Raw genomic sequence first — 20,904 nt, 5'->3', positions numbered from 1 at the left:
ACCTGCTGTACCTCCTCCCAGTCTCTCTCTATACCTGCTGTAACTCCTCCCAGTCTCTCTCTATACCTGCTGTAACTCCTCCCAGTCTCTCTCTATACCTGCTGTAACTCCTCCCAGTCTCTCTACACCTGCTGTAACTCCTCCGTCTCTCTCTATACCTGCTGTAACTCCTCCCAATCTCTCTCTCTATACCTGCTGTAACTACTCCCAGTCTCTCTATACCTGCTGTAACTCCGCCCAGTCTCTCTGTCTCTATACCTGCTGTAACTCCTCCCAGTCTCTCTCTATTCCTGCTGTAACTCCTCCCAGTCTCTCTATACCTGCTGTAACTCCTCCCAGTCTCTCTATACCTGCTATAAATCCTCCCAGTCTCTCTCTATACCTGCTGTAACTCCTCCCAGTCTCTCTACACCTGCTGTAACTCCTCCCAGTCTCTCTCTATACCTGCTGTAACTCCTCCAAGTCTCTCTCTCTATACCTGCTGTAACTACTCCCAGTCTCTCTCTATACCTGCTGTAACTCCTCCCAGTCTCTCTATACCTGCTGTAACTCCTCCCAGTCTCTCTCTATACCTGCTGTAACTCCTCCCAGTCTCTCTCTATACCTGCTCTAACAACCAGCACAAAAATATAAATATTCCTATGTCCAGTAGCATTTATTTTCACGAGAACTCTGTTCTTATAAAAGTGCCTAAACCCATCTCTTAAACCTATCTGGTCAAATCGGAAAAGGAACACAAACCAAGGGAACACTATCACCCTACACAGACAGACAGACAGACAGACACACACACACACACACACACACACACACACACACACAAACACACACACACACACACACACTCACATACATACATACATACAGACTGGCACATACACGCACACATACACATAACATCAACAGCTCAGAGTGGCCCTATCTCTTCATAAAAACTTGATGCAGTTGAGCTCTTAAAGCCAGACATAGAGAGAACATTTTCACCCCCAGCCAGCCTTGGCACCAGCATGTGTGTGTGTGTGTGTGTGTGTGTGTGTGTGTGTGTGTGTGTGTGTGTGTGTGTGTGTGTGTGTGTGTGTGTGTGTGTGTGTGTGTGTGAGTGTATGTGTGTATGTGTGTGTGTGTGAGTGTGTGCGCCAAGCTCTTGTTCAATTCCCCCCAGGAGAAAACAGCACCCTGCACAAATGCTACTTTGCGAAAAAAGTAAAATCCTATTAAATATTTCAGCAAAGCCTCCATAAATACAAGCTGTCCAAAGTCACACTTTTCCTCTCTCCTCCCTTCCCCTATCTCTGCTCCTCTCCACTCTTCACATTTACCCAGCATCTAAGGTGAATGAAGTACAAAAACAATTACTTTTCAAAATATAGCCAGTAGACTCACCTCTCTCACACGTGGTGGCCCAGAACCCAGTCCCGGTGCAGTCACAGATGAAGCGGTTCCACCCTTCCTTACAGACTCCGTTGTTCTTACAGTGATTACTGTCACACTGTTTCCCTGTCACTTTACTGCAGGTGGGCCTGATGCCTGTGGTGTTCTGAGACTCGGAGATGGCCCTTATGTTTTTGGAGCGTCCGTCGATGAAGAGGTCCCTGATGCAGCCCACATAGCCGTAGTTCAACATGGCCGTCCACAGTTCGGTAGGTAACACCAGGCCTACCCGGTTGTCAGGGAGACCACCCAGGTAGAGGTCTCCCTCCAGGTCTAAGATCTCATTCTCGCCGCTGGCTGTGAAGGGGGTCCTCCGACTGTCGACTGAGATGATGCCTGGAAAGAGGAGAGATGAAAATAACTGGGTTAATTAAAGGGGCGGGGAATATGGCCAATATAGCACGGCTAAGGGCTGTTCTTATGCGTGACGCAACAAGTAGTGCCTGGATACAGCCCTTAGCCATGTTATACTGGCCATATACCACAAACCCCGAGGTGCCTTACTGCTGCTATAAACTGGTTACCAATGTAATTAAAAATACATGTTTTGTCATACCCGTGGTATACAGTCTGATATACCACATGTAATGGCGTTGTCCTGGGGATAGGTTTATGACAGCCATAAATACCTCTTTCCCCCTTTTTCCTCTCTCTACCCTACTGAGGTTACATTTGCAAAACCCTTGGTTAACATAGAGATTCTGGGAACATCAGAAGGTGGGGGGAAATTAACTATATTCTGGTAATCTGACCAATGGAACATATGCAGTGGTACTTAATGAATATGATGTCAGTTCGGTTGTCATCTGAGACATTCTCATCAATGATAAGATGACATAAACTCTACAGTGGAAAGTCTACACATCAGAGTTATCGGATTCACATGGAATTGTTGTTCAATTTAAATGTTTTATTATGAAATTATTCATGATGTGATGAAATGTGATTTTAGCTTCTAAAATGTGAGATTTGGGTTTTCATAAGATAGGTCTCTGCTCAATCAGTGGCCCACCCCAATTGAAGGAACATCTCAAGACATCAGTCAGGAAGTTAAAGCTTTGTCGCAAATGGGTCTTCCAAATGGACAATAACCCCGAGCATACTTCCAAAGCTGTGGCAAAATGGCTTAAGGACAACAACATTTGTGGGCAGAATTGAAAATGCATGTGCGAGCAAGGAGGCCTACAAACCTGACTCAGTTACATCAGCTCTGTCAGGGGGAATGGGCCAAAAATCACTCAACTTATTGTGGGAAGCTTGTGGAAGGCTACCCGAAACATTTGACCCAAGTTAAACCATTTAAAAGCAATGCTACCAAATACTAATTTTGGGTATGTAAACTTCTGACCCACTGGGAATGTGATGAAAGCTGAAATAAATAATTCACTCTACTATTATTCTGACATTTCACATTCTTAAAATAAAGTGGTGATCCTAACTGACCTAAAACAGGGAATTTTTACCAGGATTAAATGTCAGGAATTGTGAAAAATGTATTTGGCTAAGGTTTACGTAAACTTCCAACTTCAACTGTATGTTTCCCATACCAATAGAGCCCCTTGAATTTTATTTAATTGAGATCGAGAGAGAGAGAGAGAGAGAGAGAGAGAGAGAGAGAGAGAGAGAGAGAGAGAGAGAGAGAGACAGAGTGAGAGAGAGACAGGGAGAGAGAGAGCAAAGACTGTGAGAGAGATAAAGAGAGATCAAGGCAACGGCATCCAAACCTCTTTACTCTACTATAATATTCCTCTCTACACCTCTGTGTTCTGTTCTGTTTGTCCAACCTTTACCAGGTCAGAGGACACACAGGATAAGCAAATCAGCAAAAGGTTTTGCTTCATCATCCCCATGATTAATGTCTTACCACTTCTTCCTCCTCCCCACCCCTCCTCTTCCTCCCTCCTCACCTGATCGTCCGTCCCTCTGAATGTCCACGTGGTGCCAGGCTCCGTCGTTGACCTTGCTCTGTGTGGCTTTGACCTTGATGGTTCCCGAGCCCATGTCCAGCAGCAGGTACAGCCCTCCATCTAGCAGCTCCACAGCAAAGAAGTCCACCTTGTTGTTCTTCTTCCCTGCCGCATCGCGACGGTCCTGGGCCTGGAAATAAAGAACCCTCTTTAGGTGCTGACAGATAATAAACTGTACAAATCAATGACCAACGTTTCAGCTAAATGTCTTTTATCAGGGGGAATATCTCACCCACAGCAGACTTAAACTTCAGTGCATTCGTCCAAGGCAGGTTAATCAACCACATAACACAACCATTGCAAGTGAAACCTTCAAAATAGCTGCAACATGCAGAACTGGTACTAGTATCATAAAAAAATGGGAGTTTGAGTGACAGAAAGACAAGTACAACAGGTAAGCTGTGTTGTTTGTATACCTTGCCATGGGTGAAGAGGATGAGTCCGTTGGGTTCGGAGGTCCTGAAATCGAAGGAGATGGAACCGACCCTCTTGGTATTCCACTTGGGCAGGCTGAGGTAGGAATCAGGGCTCTCAAAGTTGATTGGGTCCAGGGTGGGTACGTTTTCACACTTAAACACCACTTCACCCTGGAGCTTCATCTTGGGGTCTACGATGCGAGCCAGACGGGAGAGCTCCAGACGGATGTCATTATTCTTATAGACCACCTGGAGAGAGAGAGAGAGAGAGAGAGAGAGAGAGAGAGAGAGAGAGAGACAGAGAGAGAGAGAGAGAGAGAGAGAGAGGCGGCTAGAAGTTAATAAGGGAAATGAGAGCCTAGGAGATGAAAGAGAGGAGAGAACAAAAGCAACACCATGCCGACACCTTGAAGAGAGGAGTGAGAGGAACGGTCATTGTTCCACACGATAATGTTTAAATACGTTTTGAGACTATAGGTTATTTTCTAATTCAGTATCTGGTTTTTATATAATATGTTGATCATGTTTGGAAGGCTTGAGAAAAACATATAAATCCAATATCCCTTGTTGTTTCCTATTTGAACTGTAATCTGTCCATCTGCAGGAAGATCACATGCTGACATACTGTATGATTCAACACCTGCCTAAAGCACAGGAGGCTGGTGGAACTTGAATTGGGGAGGACGGGCTAGTGCTAGTGGCTGGAGCGGAATTAATGGAATGGTATCAAATAAATCAATCACATGGTTTCCATGTTTCCATTCCATTTGCTCTTTTCCGGCCATTATTGTGAGCCGTTCTCCCTTGAGCAGCCTCCACTGGACTACACTGGGGTAGTAAGATCTATGGATTACTAGGACCGTCAAGGAGAGTACTGGTGCTATGAGAAAAATTGCATTTATAATGGAACCTTATTCTATACTTACTGCATGAATTTGATTCCCTACATACTGATCAACTTTTATTCCCTACATAGTGCACGACTTTTACTCCCTACATAGTGTACAAATTTGATTCCCTACGTAGTACACAACTTTTATTCCCTACAAAGTGCACAACTTTTATTCCCAACATACTGTCACGACTTCCGCCGAAGTCGGTTCTTCTCCTTGTTCGAGCGACGTTCGGCGGTCGACGTCACGGATCTTCTACCCATCGCCGATCCACCTTTCATTTTCCATTTGTTTTGTCTTGTCTTGTTTTCCCACACACCTGGTTTACATTTCCCTCATTACATGTCGTGTATTTAACCCTTTGTTCACCCCATGTCTGGGTGTGAAATTGTTTGTTGTAAGTGTTTGTGCACATTTTGTACCCATATTTTGTGTATTTGATAATTAAACTACTCCGGTTATTACACAATTCTGCTCTCCTGCATCTGACTTTCCTGGCATCAGTTACGCACCCCTTGCACATACTGCATGACTTCTAGTCCCTATATAGTGCACAACTTTTATTCCCTACATAGTGCACAACTTTTATTCACAACATAGTGCACGACTTGTATTCCCTACATAGTGCACAACTTTTATTCACAACATAGTGCACAACCTTAATTCCCTACAATACAAGTGACAGATGAGAGAGTAACCACAGAGAGACAGAGAGAGATGAGAGAGTAACCACAGAGAGACACAGAGAGAGAGATAATAACTACAGAGAGACAGAGAGAGAGATAGATAATAACTACAGAGAGACACAAAGAGAGAGACAGAATAACTACAGAGAGACACAGAGAGAGAGATAATAACTACAGAGAGACAGAGAGAGAGAGAGATAATAACTACAGAGACACAGAGAGAGAGAGAGACAGAGGGAAGAGGAGAGGATTAGTATCCATGTACTGTATACCAGGTGACTGTGTGTTACTAAGGAGCTGGTGGGCTAAATGTTTGTGTAATACTCAACATCTGTACCCACGTCTAAACAGCAGTCTACCTACTGTAGGCACCTTGAACTGAACCCAATTCTCTATCTTACTGATATGGTAGCATACTATCACACCTTTCTGAGACACTACCCTCTGTATTCCTCATACACTACCTGTACACTTCAATAATGCAAGGTGACTGACGCTGGACCAAAGTCTGAAGAGATTGATGATGAGAACCTGAATGGCAGGGGAGTCTTTCCATGTCATTTCAGCAAGTCTTGAGACCCAAGCATTTGGCTACACCTGCAATAACATCTAAACACGTGTATGTGACCAATATATTTGATTTGATTTGACCATCACAGATTGTTCTGGAATTGTTTCTGTAGTTAGAAACAGGCAAAAATAAAGACAGGTAAAAAATATATATATATATTTTGTTGAAATGTTATTTTTCTCTCTGAGAAATTAAGCTAATTGATTGCACCAAGATTGGCCATTTTCATTTATAGGATTCAAATAATATTAAAATAAATATTGTGGACAAAATCTGATTTGGACCAAACGTCTTCCTACCAATGAGTAAGACATGACAAATACAATGAAATGGGCAAAATCCACACACAGCTTGAATTGTGAGGATGACCACACAATTTACTTTCATAATGAGACAAATCTATTGGTTTTCTTCCCAAAGGTGCAAAGGAAATGTTAATTAACACAAGAGACCATCCGAATGGGTAAAATACTGTGGTTTTATAGCAGGAACAGGGGCATCTAGTGGTCAAAACTTGCACTTCCACACTACTTTAAAAAAAAGTAACTTAAGAACAAATTCTTATTTAAAATGACGGCCTACTCCAGCCAACACTGGGACAACTGTGCGCCGCCCTATGGGACTCCCAATCAAGGCCAGATGTGATGCAGCCTGGATTTGAACCAGGGAATGCAGTGACACCTCTCACACTGAGATGCAGTGCTTTAGACAGTTGCGCCACTTTTGAGTCTACAATTTAGGATGACGAATGCAAGCAACGTCAATGACACATTTCTCTGTACAAAAACACCAGATTCAAAGAGAATACATTACATAGTATGAAGAAACAATACTCCAAGCCACAGCTTCATACTACTTGTCAAATGTAGAGTACTGATACTGCATACTGGTTGTGGGGTGGGATTGGTATGGGGTGTGGGGGGGGGGGTCTGTGTTCCGTGGGTGGCTTTTGCTATTTTGAGGATGATGGGGGGGTATGCATCATGTCTTACTCATTGATAGGAATATGTTTATTCAAATCGGATGTTGGGTACAATATTTATTGAATATTACCTGAATCCTATAAATGAAAATGGCCAATTTGGGTGCAATATATTAGCTTAATTTCTCATCGATCAAATTATATTTCAAAGTTTCAGGACCGCTAATGGTAACTATGGAAATATTTCAGAACATTCTGAGATGATGGGGTGTCAAATCCTCTTTCTTGTACTTTTTGAGGTAGAACGAACCAGGGCTGTTTCTCTTGAGATGAACCAGACCAGACTTATTTAGTATCACCTTGCCTTCTATTTATTCCTCCCTCCCACCTTGTCTGACAGTGAGAAGAGGCCCTTCAGGGGTCCAGGGACCTGTACACCACCATCTTTTTCCCTCGTTATTCAAGGACACACTAATACACCACAATCAATCGTTGTGTATAATAATAAGTACAGATTATGAATGGGACAGCCGCTCCATCCTGCTCTGTTGATCATTAACCAAATCATTAACCCAATGGTGATCATTAATACACTGCCTTTCCTACGATGCGTCCCAAATATCACCCTATGCTCTATATAGTGCGTTCATTTTTCCAAGAGCCCTATGGACTCTGGTCAAAAGTAGTGCACTATGAAATGAATAGAGTGCCATTTGGAATGCAGACCTTGCATCCCTCATCTTCCACTTTGTTACGGTCAGAGGTTTATTATGCTATCCAACGGCCATCCCTGACGTCTCTTAGCCAAGCTGGGGCCATTTATAATGCAAGCACAGGCTTCTCTTTCTCCGCCATATCTCCTCCTCCATCTGTCCTTCTCCTCCTCCTCCTCCATTTCTCCTTGTCCTCCTCCATCTCTCCTCCTCCATTCCTCCTCCTCCTCTTCCTCCTCCATTCCTCCTCCTCCATTCCTCCTCCTCCTCCTCCTCTTCCTCCTCCCTGAGATGGCATATTGATCCGTGCTGGGAGCACACACAGACTAATCTAGTTTAGATCAATGCTCTCTTTCCCCTCTAACCCCATCCACAGTGCCTCTCTTTCCCCTCTAACCCCATCCACAGTGTCTCTCTTTCCCTCTAACCCCATCCACAGTGCCTCTCTTTCCGCTCTAACCCCATCCACAGTGCCTCTCTTTCCCCTCTAACCCCATCCACAGTGCCTCTCTTTCCCCTCTAACCCCATCCACAGTGTCTCTCTTTCCCCTCTAACCCCATCCACAGTGCCTCTCTTTCCCCTCTAACCCCATCCACAGTGCCTCTCTTTCCCCTCTAACCCCATCCACAGTGTCTCTCTTTCCCTCTAACCCCATCCACAGTGCCTCTCTTTCCCCTCTAACCCCATCCACAGTGCCTCTTTTCCTCTCTCCTTGGCTACCTTCATCTCTCTTTCCCTCCCTCCTTCCTTGCCTCCAAGAATCTCTCACACCCACCCCCGCCCTCCCCCCCCTCCCTCCCTCCCTCCCCTCCCTCCCTCCCTCCCTCATTTCTTACCGCCCTCCTTGCCACAATCCCTCATTTCCTCCCTCTCTCCTTGCCACCATCCCTCATTTCCTCCCTCTCTCCTTGCCACCATCCCTCATTTCCTCCCTCCCTCCCTCTCTCCTTCCCTCTCTCTCTCCTTTCCTCCATGCCTCCTTTCCTCTAGCCCCACCTCCATCCCTGCCTCTACACATGTCTCCCTCCATCCCTCCCTCTACACCTGTCTCCCTCCATCCCTCCCTCTATGCCTGTCTCCCTCCATCTCTCCCTTTATGCCTGTCTCCCTCCATCTCTCCCTCTACGCCTGACTCCCTCCATCTCTCCCTCTACACCTGTCTCCCTCCATCCCTCCATCCCTCTCTCTATGCCTGTCTCCCTCCATCCCTCCCTCTACACCTGTCTCCCTCCATCCCTCCCTCTACACCTGTCTCCCTCCATCTCTCCCTCTACACCTGTCTCCCTCCATCCCTCCATCCCTCCATCCCTCCCTCTACGCCTGTCTCCCTCCATCTACACCTGTCTCCCTCCATCTCTCCCTCTACACCTGTCTCCCTCATCCCTCCCTCTACACCTGTCTCCCTCCATCCCTCCATCCCTCCCTCTATGCCTGTCTCCCTCCATCCCTCCATCTCTCCCTCTACACCTGTATCCCTCCATCCCTCCCTCTACACCTGTCTCCCTCCATCTCTCCCTCTATGCCTGTCTCCCTCCATCTCTCCCTTTATGCCTGTCTCCCTCCATCCCTCCCTCTACGCCTGACTCCCTCCATCTCTCCATCTACACCTGTCTCCCTCCATCCCTCCCACTACACCTGTCTCCCTCCATCCCTCCATCCCTCCCTCTATGCCTGTCTCCCTCCATCCCTCCATCTCTCCCTCTACACCTGTATCCCTCCATCCCTCCCTCTACACCTGTCTCCCTCCATCTCTCCCTCTATGCCTGTCTCCCTCCATCCCTCCCTCTACACCTGTCTCCCTCCATCCCTCCATCCCTCCCTCTACACCTGTATCCCTCCATACCTCCCTCTACACCTGTGTCCCTCCATCTCTCCCTCTACGCCTGTCTCCCTCCATCCCTCCCTCTATGCCTGTCTCTCTCCATCCCTCCCTCTAAACCTGTCTCCCTCCATCCCTCCCTCTACACCTGTCTCCCTCCATCCCTCCCTCTATGCCTGTCTCTCTCCATCCCTCCCTCTACACCAGTCTCCCTCCATCCCTCCCTCTACACCTGTCTCCCTCCATCTCTCCCTCTACACCTGTCTCCCTCCATCCCTCCCTCTACACCTGTCTCCCTCCATCCCTCCCTCTACACCTGTCTCCCTCCATCTCTCCCTCTACACATGTCTCCCTCCATCTCTCACTCTACGCCTGTCTCCCTCCATCCATCCCTCTATGCCTGTCTCTCTCCATCCCTCCCTCTAAACCTGTCTCCCTCCATCCCTCCCTCTACACCTGTCTCCCTCCATCTCTCCCTCTACACCTGTCTCCCTCCATCTCTCCCTCTACGCCTGTCTCCCTCCATCTCTCCCTCTACACCTGTCTCCCTCCATCTCTCCCTCTACACCTGTCTCCCTCCATCCCTCCATCCCTCTCTCTATGCCTGTCTCCCTCCATCCCTCCCTCTACACCTGTCTCCCTCCATCTCTCCCTCTACACCTGTCTCCCTCCATCTCTCCCTCTACACCTGTCTCCCTCCATCCCTCCCTCTACACCTGTCTCCCTCCATCCCTCCCTCTACACCTGTCTCCCTCCATCCCTCCCTCTACACCTGTCTCCATCCATCTCTCCCTCTACGCCTGTCTCTCTCCATCCCTCCCTCTACACCTGTCTCCCTCCATCTCTCCCTCTACACCTGTCTCCCTCCATCTCTCCCAGACGCCTGTCTCCCTCCATCTCTCCCTCTACACCTGTCTCCCTCCATCTCTGACACCTGTCTCCCTCCATGTCTCCTCTATGCCATCTCCCTCCATCTCTCTACACCTGTCTCCCTCCATCTCTCCCTCTACGCCTGTCTCCCTCCATCTCTCCCTCTACACCTGTCTCCCTCCATCTCTCCCTCTACACCTGTCTCCCTCCATCTCCTCCCTCTACACCTGTCTCCCTCCATCTCCCTCCACCTGTCCCTCCATCTCTCCCTGCCTGTCTCCCTCCATCCTCCCTCTACACCTGTCTCCCTCCATCTCTCCCTCTACACCTGTCTCCCTCCATCTCTCCCTCTACACCTGTCTCCCTCCATCTCTCCCTCTACACCTGTCTCCCTCCATCCTCCCTCTACACCTGTCTCCCTCCATCTCTCCCTCTACACCTGTCTCCCTCCATCTCTCCCTCTACACCTGTCTCCCTCCATCCCTGCCTGCCAACTGTAATGTAGCTGGAGGACTCAATAGTCTCTCCCCAGAGAGCCTTGAGAGCAATGTTTAAACAGAGGTAGATCGATGCTACAATGAGCCTGTGTGTAAATATATTTTTGAAATTGGACGAGAGGAGGGATTAAGGATTTGAAATGAAGTGGTTTGATCCAGATAAATGTGATATAATAAACACTATTTAAAATCATTATTCATATTCCTGGGTGGAGATGGTGGAATTGAGTGGTGTTGTGTGTACACATAGGGATATAATTAAGATGAATATGTGAGCAATATCTCACCTAGGTGGAGGCTGGAGGGATTTGATGCTGTAACGGTAAGTTATACTGCCACTAGAAAGACAAAGGACACATATCAAAACCATGTACATTGTATGGATGTGTGGGGCTTTCAATGTAGAGAGACAGGGGCCACATTGTTGTGTGTCCGTTTACTGCAGAGCTTGCTGAGTGTATCCTCAGGGGTCAAACGCAATGCAAAGGTCAGGGGTTAGAGGTCAGAGGAGTATCCCTGCGTGCCTCTGAGCAAACGTGTGCTGTGTGTGATTTAAAATTTATTTTTTAAACTGAAATGAGCAGAGACTGGTTTGGTTAAATATAGAACAGGGCTGATGACGACGTTGAGGATGATGTGGGAAGTACATTCCTCCCAAATGCCAAATGTTGGTCTCTCGCTCACTCCCTCCCTGCTTCCCTCCCTCCCTTCGTCCTTCCCTAATCCAGCTTCCTCCCCTCCGTCCACAATCTGGATGACAGTAGCAGCCACAACAGCCTCTCAGAGCAGAGCTACTACACAAGCTGACTCTTTAGAACCCTGGCCTGCTTGGCTTGGCGCTGGTGCCCTGTGGACGCCAGGGGACATGGCTGCCACCGCTACCGCCTCACTGCCCACTGGCTCACGTCACATGACTGCTGGCCCACACGGTTGCACACGAGGAGTGATGCTGCTATCGTCCCTATGCCTAGTGGGTGTGGAGGGTGCAGAGAATAGAGGAGGACTACAGTAACATTCTCTTTTACTTCCAGTGAGGGAGAGAGGGAGGGAGATAGTCAGGGAGGGAGAGAGAGGGAGGGAGATATTTAGGGAGGGAGAGAGAGGGAGGGAGATAGTCATGGAGGGAGAGAGAGGGAGGGAGGGAGGGAGATAGTCAGGGAGGGAGAGAGAGGGACGGAGGGAGACAGTCAGGGGAGGGAGAGAGGGAGGGAGGGAGATAGTCAGGGAGGGAGAGAGAGGGAGGGAGGGAGATAGTCAGGGGGGAGAGAGAGGAGGGAGGGAGATAGTCAGGGAGGGAGAGAGAGGGAGGGAGGGAGATAGTCAGGGGGAGGGGAGAGGGAGGGAGGGAGATAGTCAGGGAGGGAGAGAGAGGGAGGGAGATAGTCAGAGAGAAAGAGAGAGAGAGGAGTCCAACCCCTCCTCCTTCTACCCCACTCAATCCCTCCTTCATCCTCTCACTCTGGCCCTCCCCCTTCTTCCTCCCTTTGTCCTTCTCCCTCTGTTCCAGCTCTGGCCTTCCTCCCACCTCCTCCATCCCTCCTCCTCCCTCTGTTCCATGAGAAAAGCATTGGAAGAGAGTGGCAGTGATGAAGCGTGATCCAACCATCCAGTGGGTCCAAATGAACTGAGTCATCCCTCATCAGCTGTGTACAGAGGAGGAGAGGGAGGGGGACATAAAGATAGACAGATAAAGAGAGAGAGAGAGAGAGAGAGAGAGAGAGAGAGAGAGAGAGAGAGAAAAAGGGATAGAGGCAGTGTGCTGGCAGGCAGAGTTCATCAGCCCAGACAGAGCCACGGCAGGGTGAACATGGTTGTAAGGGATAGACCCAGCAGACAGTCAGTCAGTCAAGCCAGGCTGGACATGCAACAAAATGCAGTCCATCGTGGATCACATGCTGTGGATGCATCCTAAATCACACCCTATTCCCTATGGGCCTCTGGTCAAAAGTAGTGCACTAAATAAGAAATAAGGTACAATTTGGGATACTACCTATGACTCTCCACTCCACCAGTCACATGGTGATTGATAATAATGCTGGAGGGGCAACCACTCTTTACACAGATTTACACTACTGATACAGATGCTGAAAACATGGAGGGAGGTTAGCTGTTAGTGTTGGAAGACAATCATAAATGTCCCCATAAGGCAATCATATTATTCCTATATTATCCCAATGACGAACTCTCATCTACTGAGCACAGTCACCTTGGGGTTACTCTGTAGGTATAACTGTGTCTCTGGTTGTCATTAGAAAGCAGGGGGGGCAGGGGGACCGGCAGACCGGGGAACGGGAGGCCGGGGGAACGGGAGACCTTGAGACAGGGAGACCGGGGGACCAGGAGACAGGGGACCGGGAGACCGGGAGACAGGGGACCGGGAGACCGGGGAACGGGAGACCGGGAGACAGGGCGACCGGGGGGACCAGGAGACAGGGGGACCGGGAGACCGGGAGACAGGGGGACCGGGAGACAGGGAGACCGGGAGACAGGGCGACCGGGGGGACCAGGAGACAGGGCGACCGGGGGGACCAGGAGACAGGGGGACCGGGAGACCGGGAGACAGGGGGACCGGGAGACAGGGGGACCGGGAGACCGGGGGGACCGGGAGACAGGGGGACCGGGAGACAGGGGGACCGGGAGACAGGGGGACCAGGAGATCCCTACAATCCCTAAAAACTTGCAGACCTCAGTGAATTCATCCCTCATCAGCGTTCTAAACTGCCCTGTTGGCACCAAAGATTCAAGATGTAATGAGGTTTTGTAAATGATTCCAAACATGGGGGAGGGGGGTTGGGGGGGGGCCTTGACACTCCAGCACTTTGGATTTGAAATGATATCATGACTATGAGGTTAAAGTGCAGACTGTCAGCCTTAATTTGAGGGTATTTTCATCCATATGGGGTGAACTGTTTATATGGGGTGAACTGTTTATATGGGGTGAACTGTTTATATGGGGTGAACTGTTTATATGGGGAGAACCGTTTATATGGGGTGAACTGTTTATATGGGGTGAACTGTTTATATGGGGAGAACCGTTTATATGGGGTGAACTGTTTATATGGGGTGAACTGTTTATATGGGGAGAACCGTTTATATGGGGTGAACTGTTTATATGGGGTGAACTGTTTATATGGGGTGAACTGTTTATATGGGGTGAACTGTTTATATGGGGTGAACCGTTTATATGGGGTGAACAGTTACAGCACTTTCTGTACGTAGTTTTTGGGACAAAATTAACTTATATGTGTAATAAAGTAGTCAAGAGTTCAGGATTTAGTCCCATATTCCTAACACCCTCCTGCCGAATGGCACAGCAGTCTAAGGCACTGTATGTCAGTGCTAGAGGTATCACTACAGACGCTGGTTCAATCCCAGGCTTTATCACAAAAAGCAGTGATTGGGAGTCCCATCGGGTGGCGTTATGTTGCCTGGTTTAGGGGAGTGTTTGGCCGGGGTAGGCCGTCATTGTAAAATAAGGACTTGTTCTTGACTGACTTGCCTAGTTAAATGAATAAGAATTAAATAATCAAGCTTGACTCTACAAACTTGTTGGATGCCTTTCCTGTTTGTTTCAGAATATTTGGGCCCAATAGAAATGAACGGTAAATAATGTATTGTGCTGGAGTACAGAGCCAGAAAATATACATATTGTCTATAAGAGGAACAGGATTCCATGTGGGATGCACCCTTAGCCTTCCTTCTGAGGAGAGAGCAAGATTAACCCATTTTATCATTGGAATCAATTGCTTATTTTCCACTAAATGGCCTTGTAATGGTTCAATTGTCATCCTCTCTTTCAACAGTAAATAGCTGTCCTTTGAAATATGAGCATTTGTGATAATGAGAATTTAATCACAACAGTTGCAGGTTTATCGAAGGTGTGGAGAATGATAGTTTAAAGATTCCCCAAGAAAGATAACCAATTATGAAGATTTCAAGCTAATTTCAGCCCTTGTGTACTGGAACGAGACAATTATGATCACCAACACTTCACAATAATGTAGTGTCATGGTGAGGATAGAATGAATAATGGACAATAAAATAAGAAGTGGAAGGAATACAATCTAAAACCGAAAATGCCTGGAAATGTAAAATGGACATTTGATTAATTTGGAGGTGGAAGAAATGCACACCTGTTTATGTGAGGTGCTGGCTAGCGGAGTAGTTCACCTGTTTATGTGAGGTGCTGGCTAGTGGAGTAGATCACCTATTTATGTGAGGTGCTGGCTAGCGGAGTAGATCACCTGTTTATGTGAGGTGCTGGCTAGCGGAGTAGTTCACCTGTTTATGTGAGGTGCTGGCTAGCGGAGTAGAACACCTGTTTATGTGAGGTGCTGGCTAGCGGAGTAGTTCACCTGTTTATGTGAGGTGCTGGCTAGTGGAGTAGATCACCTGTTTATGTGAGGTGCTAGCTAGTGGAGTAGATCACCTGTTTAGTAGAACACCTGTTTATGTGATGTAGCGGAGTAGTTCACCTGTTTATGTGAGGTGCTGGCTAGCGGAGTAGATCACCTGTTTATGTGAGGTGCTGGCTGGCTAGCGGAGTAGATCACCTGTTTATGTGAGGTGCTGGCTGGTGGGTAGATCACCTGTGCTGGTGGAGTAGATCACCTGTTTATGTGAGGTGCTGGCTAGCGGAGTAGATCACCTGTTTATGTGAGGTGCTGGCTGGTGGAGTAGATCACCTGTTTATGTGAGGTGCTGGCTAGCGGAGTAGATCACCTGTTTATGTGAGGTGCTGGCTGGTGGAGTAGATCACCTGTTTATGTGAGGTGCTGGCTAGCGGAGTAGATCACCTGTTTATGTGAGGTGCTGGCTGGTGGAGTAGATCACCTGTTTATGTGAGGTGCTGGCTGGTGGAGTAGATCACCTGTTTATGTGAGGTGCTGGGCGGAGTAGATCACCTGTTTATGTGAGGTGCTGGCTGGTGGAGTAGATCACCTGTTTATGTGAGGTGCTGGCTAGCGGAGTAGATCACCTGTTTATGTGAGGTGCTGGCTAGTGGAGTAGATCACCTGTTTATGTGAGGTGCTGGCTAGTGGAGTAGATCACCTGTTTATGTGAGGTGCTGGCTAGCGGAGTAGATCACCTGGAGAGGTGCTGGCTAGATAGATCACCTGTTTATGTGAGGTGCTGGCTGGTGGTAGTAGATCACCTGTTTCACCTGTGAGGTGCTGGCTACGAGAGGTGCTGGCTAGTGGAGTAGATCACCTGTTTATGTGAGGTGCTGGCTAGTGGAGTAGATCACCTGTTTATGTGAGGTGCTGGCTAGTGGAGTAGATCACCTGTTTATGTGAGGTGCTGGCTAGCGGAGTAGATGTGAGGCTGGCTAGTGGAGTAGAACACCTGTTTACTGTTTGTGAGGTGCTGGCTGTAGCTGTTTATGTGAGGCTGTTTACGTGAGGTGCTGGCTAATGGAGTAGAACACCTGTTTATGCTGAGGTGCTGAGGTGCTGGCTAATGGAGTAGAACACCTGTTTAGGCTGTTTACGTGAGGTGCTGGCTAGTGGAGTAGAACACCTGTTTATGTGAGGTGCTGGCTAGAACACCTGTTTTGTGAGGCTGTTTGGAGGTGCTGGCTAGTGGATCACCTGTTTAGGTGCTGGAGTGGGTGAACACCTGCTGCTGAGGTGCTGGCTAGTGAGTAGAACACCTGTTTATGGAGTAGATCACCTGTTTATGTGAGGTGCTGGCTAGTGGAGTAGATCACCTGTTTATGTGAGGCTGTTTACGTGAGGTGCTGGCTAGTGGAGTAGAACACCTGTTTATGTGAGGCTGTTTACGTGAGGTGCTGGCTAGTGGAGTAGAACACCTGTTTGAGGCTGTTTACGTGAGGTGCTGGCTAGTGGAGTAGATAGAACACCTGTTTACGTGAGGTGCTGTAGAACACCTGTTTATGTGAGGCTGTTTAGAGGTGCTGGCTAGCGGAGTAGATCACCTGTTTATGTGAGGTGCTGGCTAGCAGAATAGAACACCTGTTTACGTGAGGTGCTGGCTAGCGGAGTAGAACACCTGTTTACGTGAGGAGTAGATCACCTGTTTATGTGAGGTGCTGGCTAGTGGAGTAGATCACCTGTTTATGTGAGGTGCTGGCTAGTGGAGTAGATCACCTGTTTATGAGAGGTGCTGGCTAGCGGAGTAGATCACCTGTTTACGTGAGGTGCTGGCTAGTGGAGTAGAACACCTGTTTATGAGAGGTGCTGGCTAGTGGAGTAGATCACCTGTTTATGAGAGGTGCTGGCTAGCGGAGTAGAAGACCTGTTTACGAGAGGTGCTGGCTAGTGGAGTAGATCACCTGTTTACGAGAGGTGCTGGCTAGCGGAGTAGAAGACCTGTTTACGAGAGGTGCTGGCTAGTGGAGTAGATCACCTGTTTATGTGAGGTGCTGGCTAGTGGAGTAGATCACCTGTTTATGTGAGGTGCTGGCTAGTGGAGTAGATCACCTGTTTACGAGAGGTGCTGGCTAGCGGAGTAGATCACCTGTTTACGTGAGGCTGTTTACGTGAGGTGCTGGCTAGTGGAGTAGAACACCTGTTTATGTGAGGCTGTTTACGTGAGGTGCTGGCTAGTGGAGTAGAACACCTGTTTATGTGAGGCTGTTTACGTGAGGTGCTGGCTAATGGAGTAGAACACCTGTTTACGTGAGGTGCTGGCTAATGGAGTAGAACACCTGTTTACGTGAGGTGCTGGCTAATGGAGTAGAACACCTGTTTATCTGAGGCTGTTTACGTGAGGTGCTGGCTAGTGGAGTAGAACACCTGTTTATGTGAGGTGCTGGCTAGTGGAGAAGAACACCTGTTTATGTGAGGCTGTTTACGTGAGGTGCTGGCTAGTGGAGTAGAACACCTGTTTATGTGAGGCTGTTTATGTGAGGTGCTGGCTAGTGGAGTAGAACACCTGTTTATGTGAGGCTGTTTACGTGAGGTGCTGGCTAGTGGAGTAGAACACCTGTTTATGTGAGGCTGTTTACGTGAGGTGCTGGCTAGTGGCGTAGAACACCTGTTTATGTGAGGCTGTTTACGTGAGGTGCTGGCTAGTGGAGTAGAACACCTGTTTATGTGAGGCTGTTTACGTGAGGTGCTGGCTAGTGGAGTAGAACACCTGTTTATGTGAGGCTGTTTACGTGAGGTGCTGGCTAGTGGAGAAGAACACCTGTTTATGTGAGGCTGTTTACGTGAGGTGCTGGCTAGCGGAGTAGAACACCTGTTTATGTGAGGTGCTGGCTAGCAGAATAGAACACCTGTTTACGGGAGGTGCTGGCTAGCGGAGTAGAACACCTGTTTACGTGAGGTGCTGGCTAGCGGAGTAGAACACCTGTTTACGTGAGGTGCTGGCTAGCGGAGTAGAACACCTGTTTACGTGAGGTGCTGGCTAGTGGAGTAGAACACCTGTTTATGTGAGGCTGTTTACGTGAGGTGCTGGCTAGCGGAGTAGAACACCTGTTTATGTGAGGTGCTGGCTAGCAGAATAGAACACCTGTTTACGTGAGGTGCTGGCTAGCGGAGTAGAACACCTGTTTACGTGAGGTGCTGGCTAGCGGAGTAGAACACCTGTATACGTGAGGTGCTGGCTAGTGGAGTAGAACACTTGAAAAATTAAAGTAGAGCCACACACTAGGAGCTCAGATGCAATAAATGAATAACCAGCATTTGGACAGCCAAGCTGTCATCATCAGGGTATAACGACAAAAACTGCAGGTCACTAGTTTATATAGTTTGAAAGGACACGCAGGTGTCTGTTCTCATGGTCGTCTGTGGCTTGATTTCATTGGTCAAGTACAAATTCTAAGATAAATAACTGCCTTAGTGGAGCACCTTTGATTGGGATCCGTTTCCCTGTTTGAGGATGTTTGAGGATGTTTGCATGTGTTTACATGTATAAGTGCCATTGCATTGAGCGCAGCCTTTACCCTTATAGTTTCCATCAGGATCGAGGAGCAATGAGACGTTGTGCGGGGATATTTTGGGGTTAGAAATCAGAGTTAGAGTTTGATCTGAAGCCATTCGTGTGATTATTGTGTTTTTTCTATCCATTGTAAATGATATTTTATAGGCCACATTGTATCAATGATCGTATGTAATCCATTCATGCTTTTATGTGTTCTATTTATATCTGTAAATCGACCAATGAAATCAAGTCCCAGCCAGCCATGATTACTGACACCTGTGTCCTTTCAAACTGTATAAACTAGTGACCTGCAGTGCTTGTCATTATATCCTGATGAAGACTGCTTGACTGTCCAAACGTTGGTTATTCATCTATTGGATCTGAGCTCCTACAGTGAGCTCTCCTTTTCTTTTTCAAACATTTCATTCATTTTCCAAGACACTCTTATACAGAGTGGCTAACAGGTAGGGCATCCATCTTAAGGGGAGACTTGGTGAAACAACCACAAGTTAATTGCGGTACATTCTAAAGTACATTTTTGTAGATTCTAAAGTAAATTTTAGTACATTGTAGTACATTCTAGAGTACATTTTAGTAGATTCTAAATTACATTTTATTACATTCTAAAGTACATTTCAGTACATTCATGTACATTCTAAATCACATTTTATTACATTCTAAAGTATATTTCAGTACATTCATGTACATTCTAAATCACATTTTATTACATTCTAAAGTATATTTCAGGACATTCATGTACATTCTAAAGTACATTTTAGTACATGTTTTCTATATATATTTAAAATATCCTCGAACAACAACAATACGCTGTGTCCTATCACACCAACATGCCCTTTCTTGGTAGTGAGCACTAGGACTGGCGTACAGTAATCCACTGCTTTACTACAGTCAAGTTTAGACTGCAAATGACATATGACAGGAAAGTATTCGGGGGCCATTTTCTAACACACAACTAACTGCTGTGAATGTTGTAAATTAGATTAAGCTGAGAAGTATTGAATGGCTGCTGAGCACTTCCCCGGTCTGCCAGCTCAGCAGCTTTCATTGATAATGCAATTTCATTTCTCATTGCTGCTGCTGCTGCTTAGCGGAGGACAACCTTGCTGATTTTACATATGTAATTCAACCGCTCTGACTAGCTTAGTGGATGTGTGTGTATGTGTGTGGGCGGGATGGGGTTTGTGTGTGTGTATGTTTGCATTTGTGTGTGTGTGTGGGGGGGTGAGTGTGTGTATGGGTGTGTGTGTTTGCATTTGTGTGTGTGTGTGTGATTGCATTTGTGTGTGTGTTTGCATTTGTATGTGTGTGTGTGTGTGTGTGTGTGCATTTGTGTGTGTGTTTGCATTTGTGTGTGTGTGTGTGTTTGCATTTGTGTGTGTGTGTATGTGTATGTGTCCCCCTAACCTAAACCTACCTCTTTCAGACAGCCCATGAAGTTGTTGCTGACAGGAGAACCAGGTAGATCAGCCGTACTAGGACTCCCACCCACGTAGAAGAAGTCATCAGACCCCAGCATGGTGTAGTCTTCCTGGGTATAGCCTGTTGTGGTGAGGATCCCATCCACAGAGATGGTCACCTGTTATAGGGTAACACATACCAAAGCCAAGGCATTAGTCGCTGAGGTGGAACTGCTTGTTCAGTATGTATAGGATACACACACCTCTCTCCTTGGTCTGATATGACCTAATGGACTATATCTATGTATTTTACTCCTGACTGAGATCACCTGGGCTAGTAGATAGTTCCTAGTATATCGTAACTAGTAGCTACAGTGACTTCAGAATGTATTCATTCCACTTGACTTATTCCAGATTTTTTGTGTGTTTACAGCCTGAATTCAAAATGGCTAAAATATATTTATTTTCTCACCCATTTACACACAATAACCTATAATGACAAAATAGAAAACATGTTTTGAGAAATGTTTTGGAAATGTATTGAAAATGAAAAACACAAGTATTTAAGTCAAAACTATAACTCGGCCACTTAGGAACATTCACTGTCTTCTTGGTAAGCAACTCCAGTGTAGATTTGGCCTTGTGTTATTGTCCTGCTGAAAGGTGAATTCATCTCCCAGTGTCTGGTGTAAAGCAAACTGAACCTGGTTTTCCTTTAGGATTTTGCCTGTGCTTAGTACACAGTAATGTGTTCTGTTGGATTTGCCCCAAACATAACACTTCATATTCAGGACAAAAAGTAAATAGTTTTGC

The 20,904-nt window shown here is 47.1% G+C and overlaps 1 protein-coding gene across 1 annotated transcript in view; it reads right to left on the bottom strand.

Annotated features, from left to right (window-relative positions):
• Positions 1-20,904, bottom strand: part of LOC115123956 (neurexin-3b-like) — a 474,303-nt gene that overhangs the window by 451,343 nt on the left and 2,056 nt on the right. Inside the window, exons 2-5 of the mRNA XM_065026202.1 lie at positions 20,109-20,270; positions 3,815-4,063; positions 3,339-3,528; positions 1,384-1,767 (exon numbers count right to left, since the gene is read on the bottom strand). Coding sequence (XP_064882274.1) covers positions 1,384-1,767; positions 3,339-3,528; positions 3,815-4,063; positions 20,109-20,270 — 985 coding nt within the window. The remainder of the gene's footprint in view (positions 1-1,383; positions 1,768-3,338; positions 3,529-3,814; positions 4,064-20,108; positions 20,271-20,904) is intronic.

This window comes from Oncorhynchus nerka, linkage group LG13 (assembly GCF_034236695.1).
Source record: "Oncorhynchus nerka isolate Pitt River linkage group LG13, Oner_Uvic_2.0, whole genome shotgun sequence".
Taxonomy (NCBI): domain Eukaryota; kingdom Metazoa; phylum Chordata; class Actinopteri; order Salmoniformes; family Salmonidae; genus Oncorhynchus; species Oncorhynchus nerka.
Note: the sequence above shows the minus strand (reverse complement) of the source record. Positions and strands in the feature narration are given on the sequence as shown.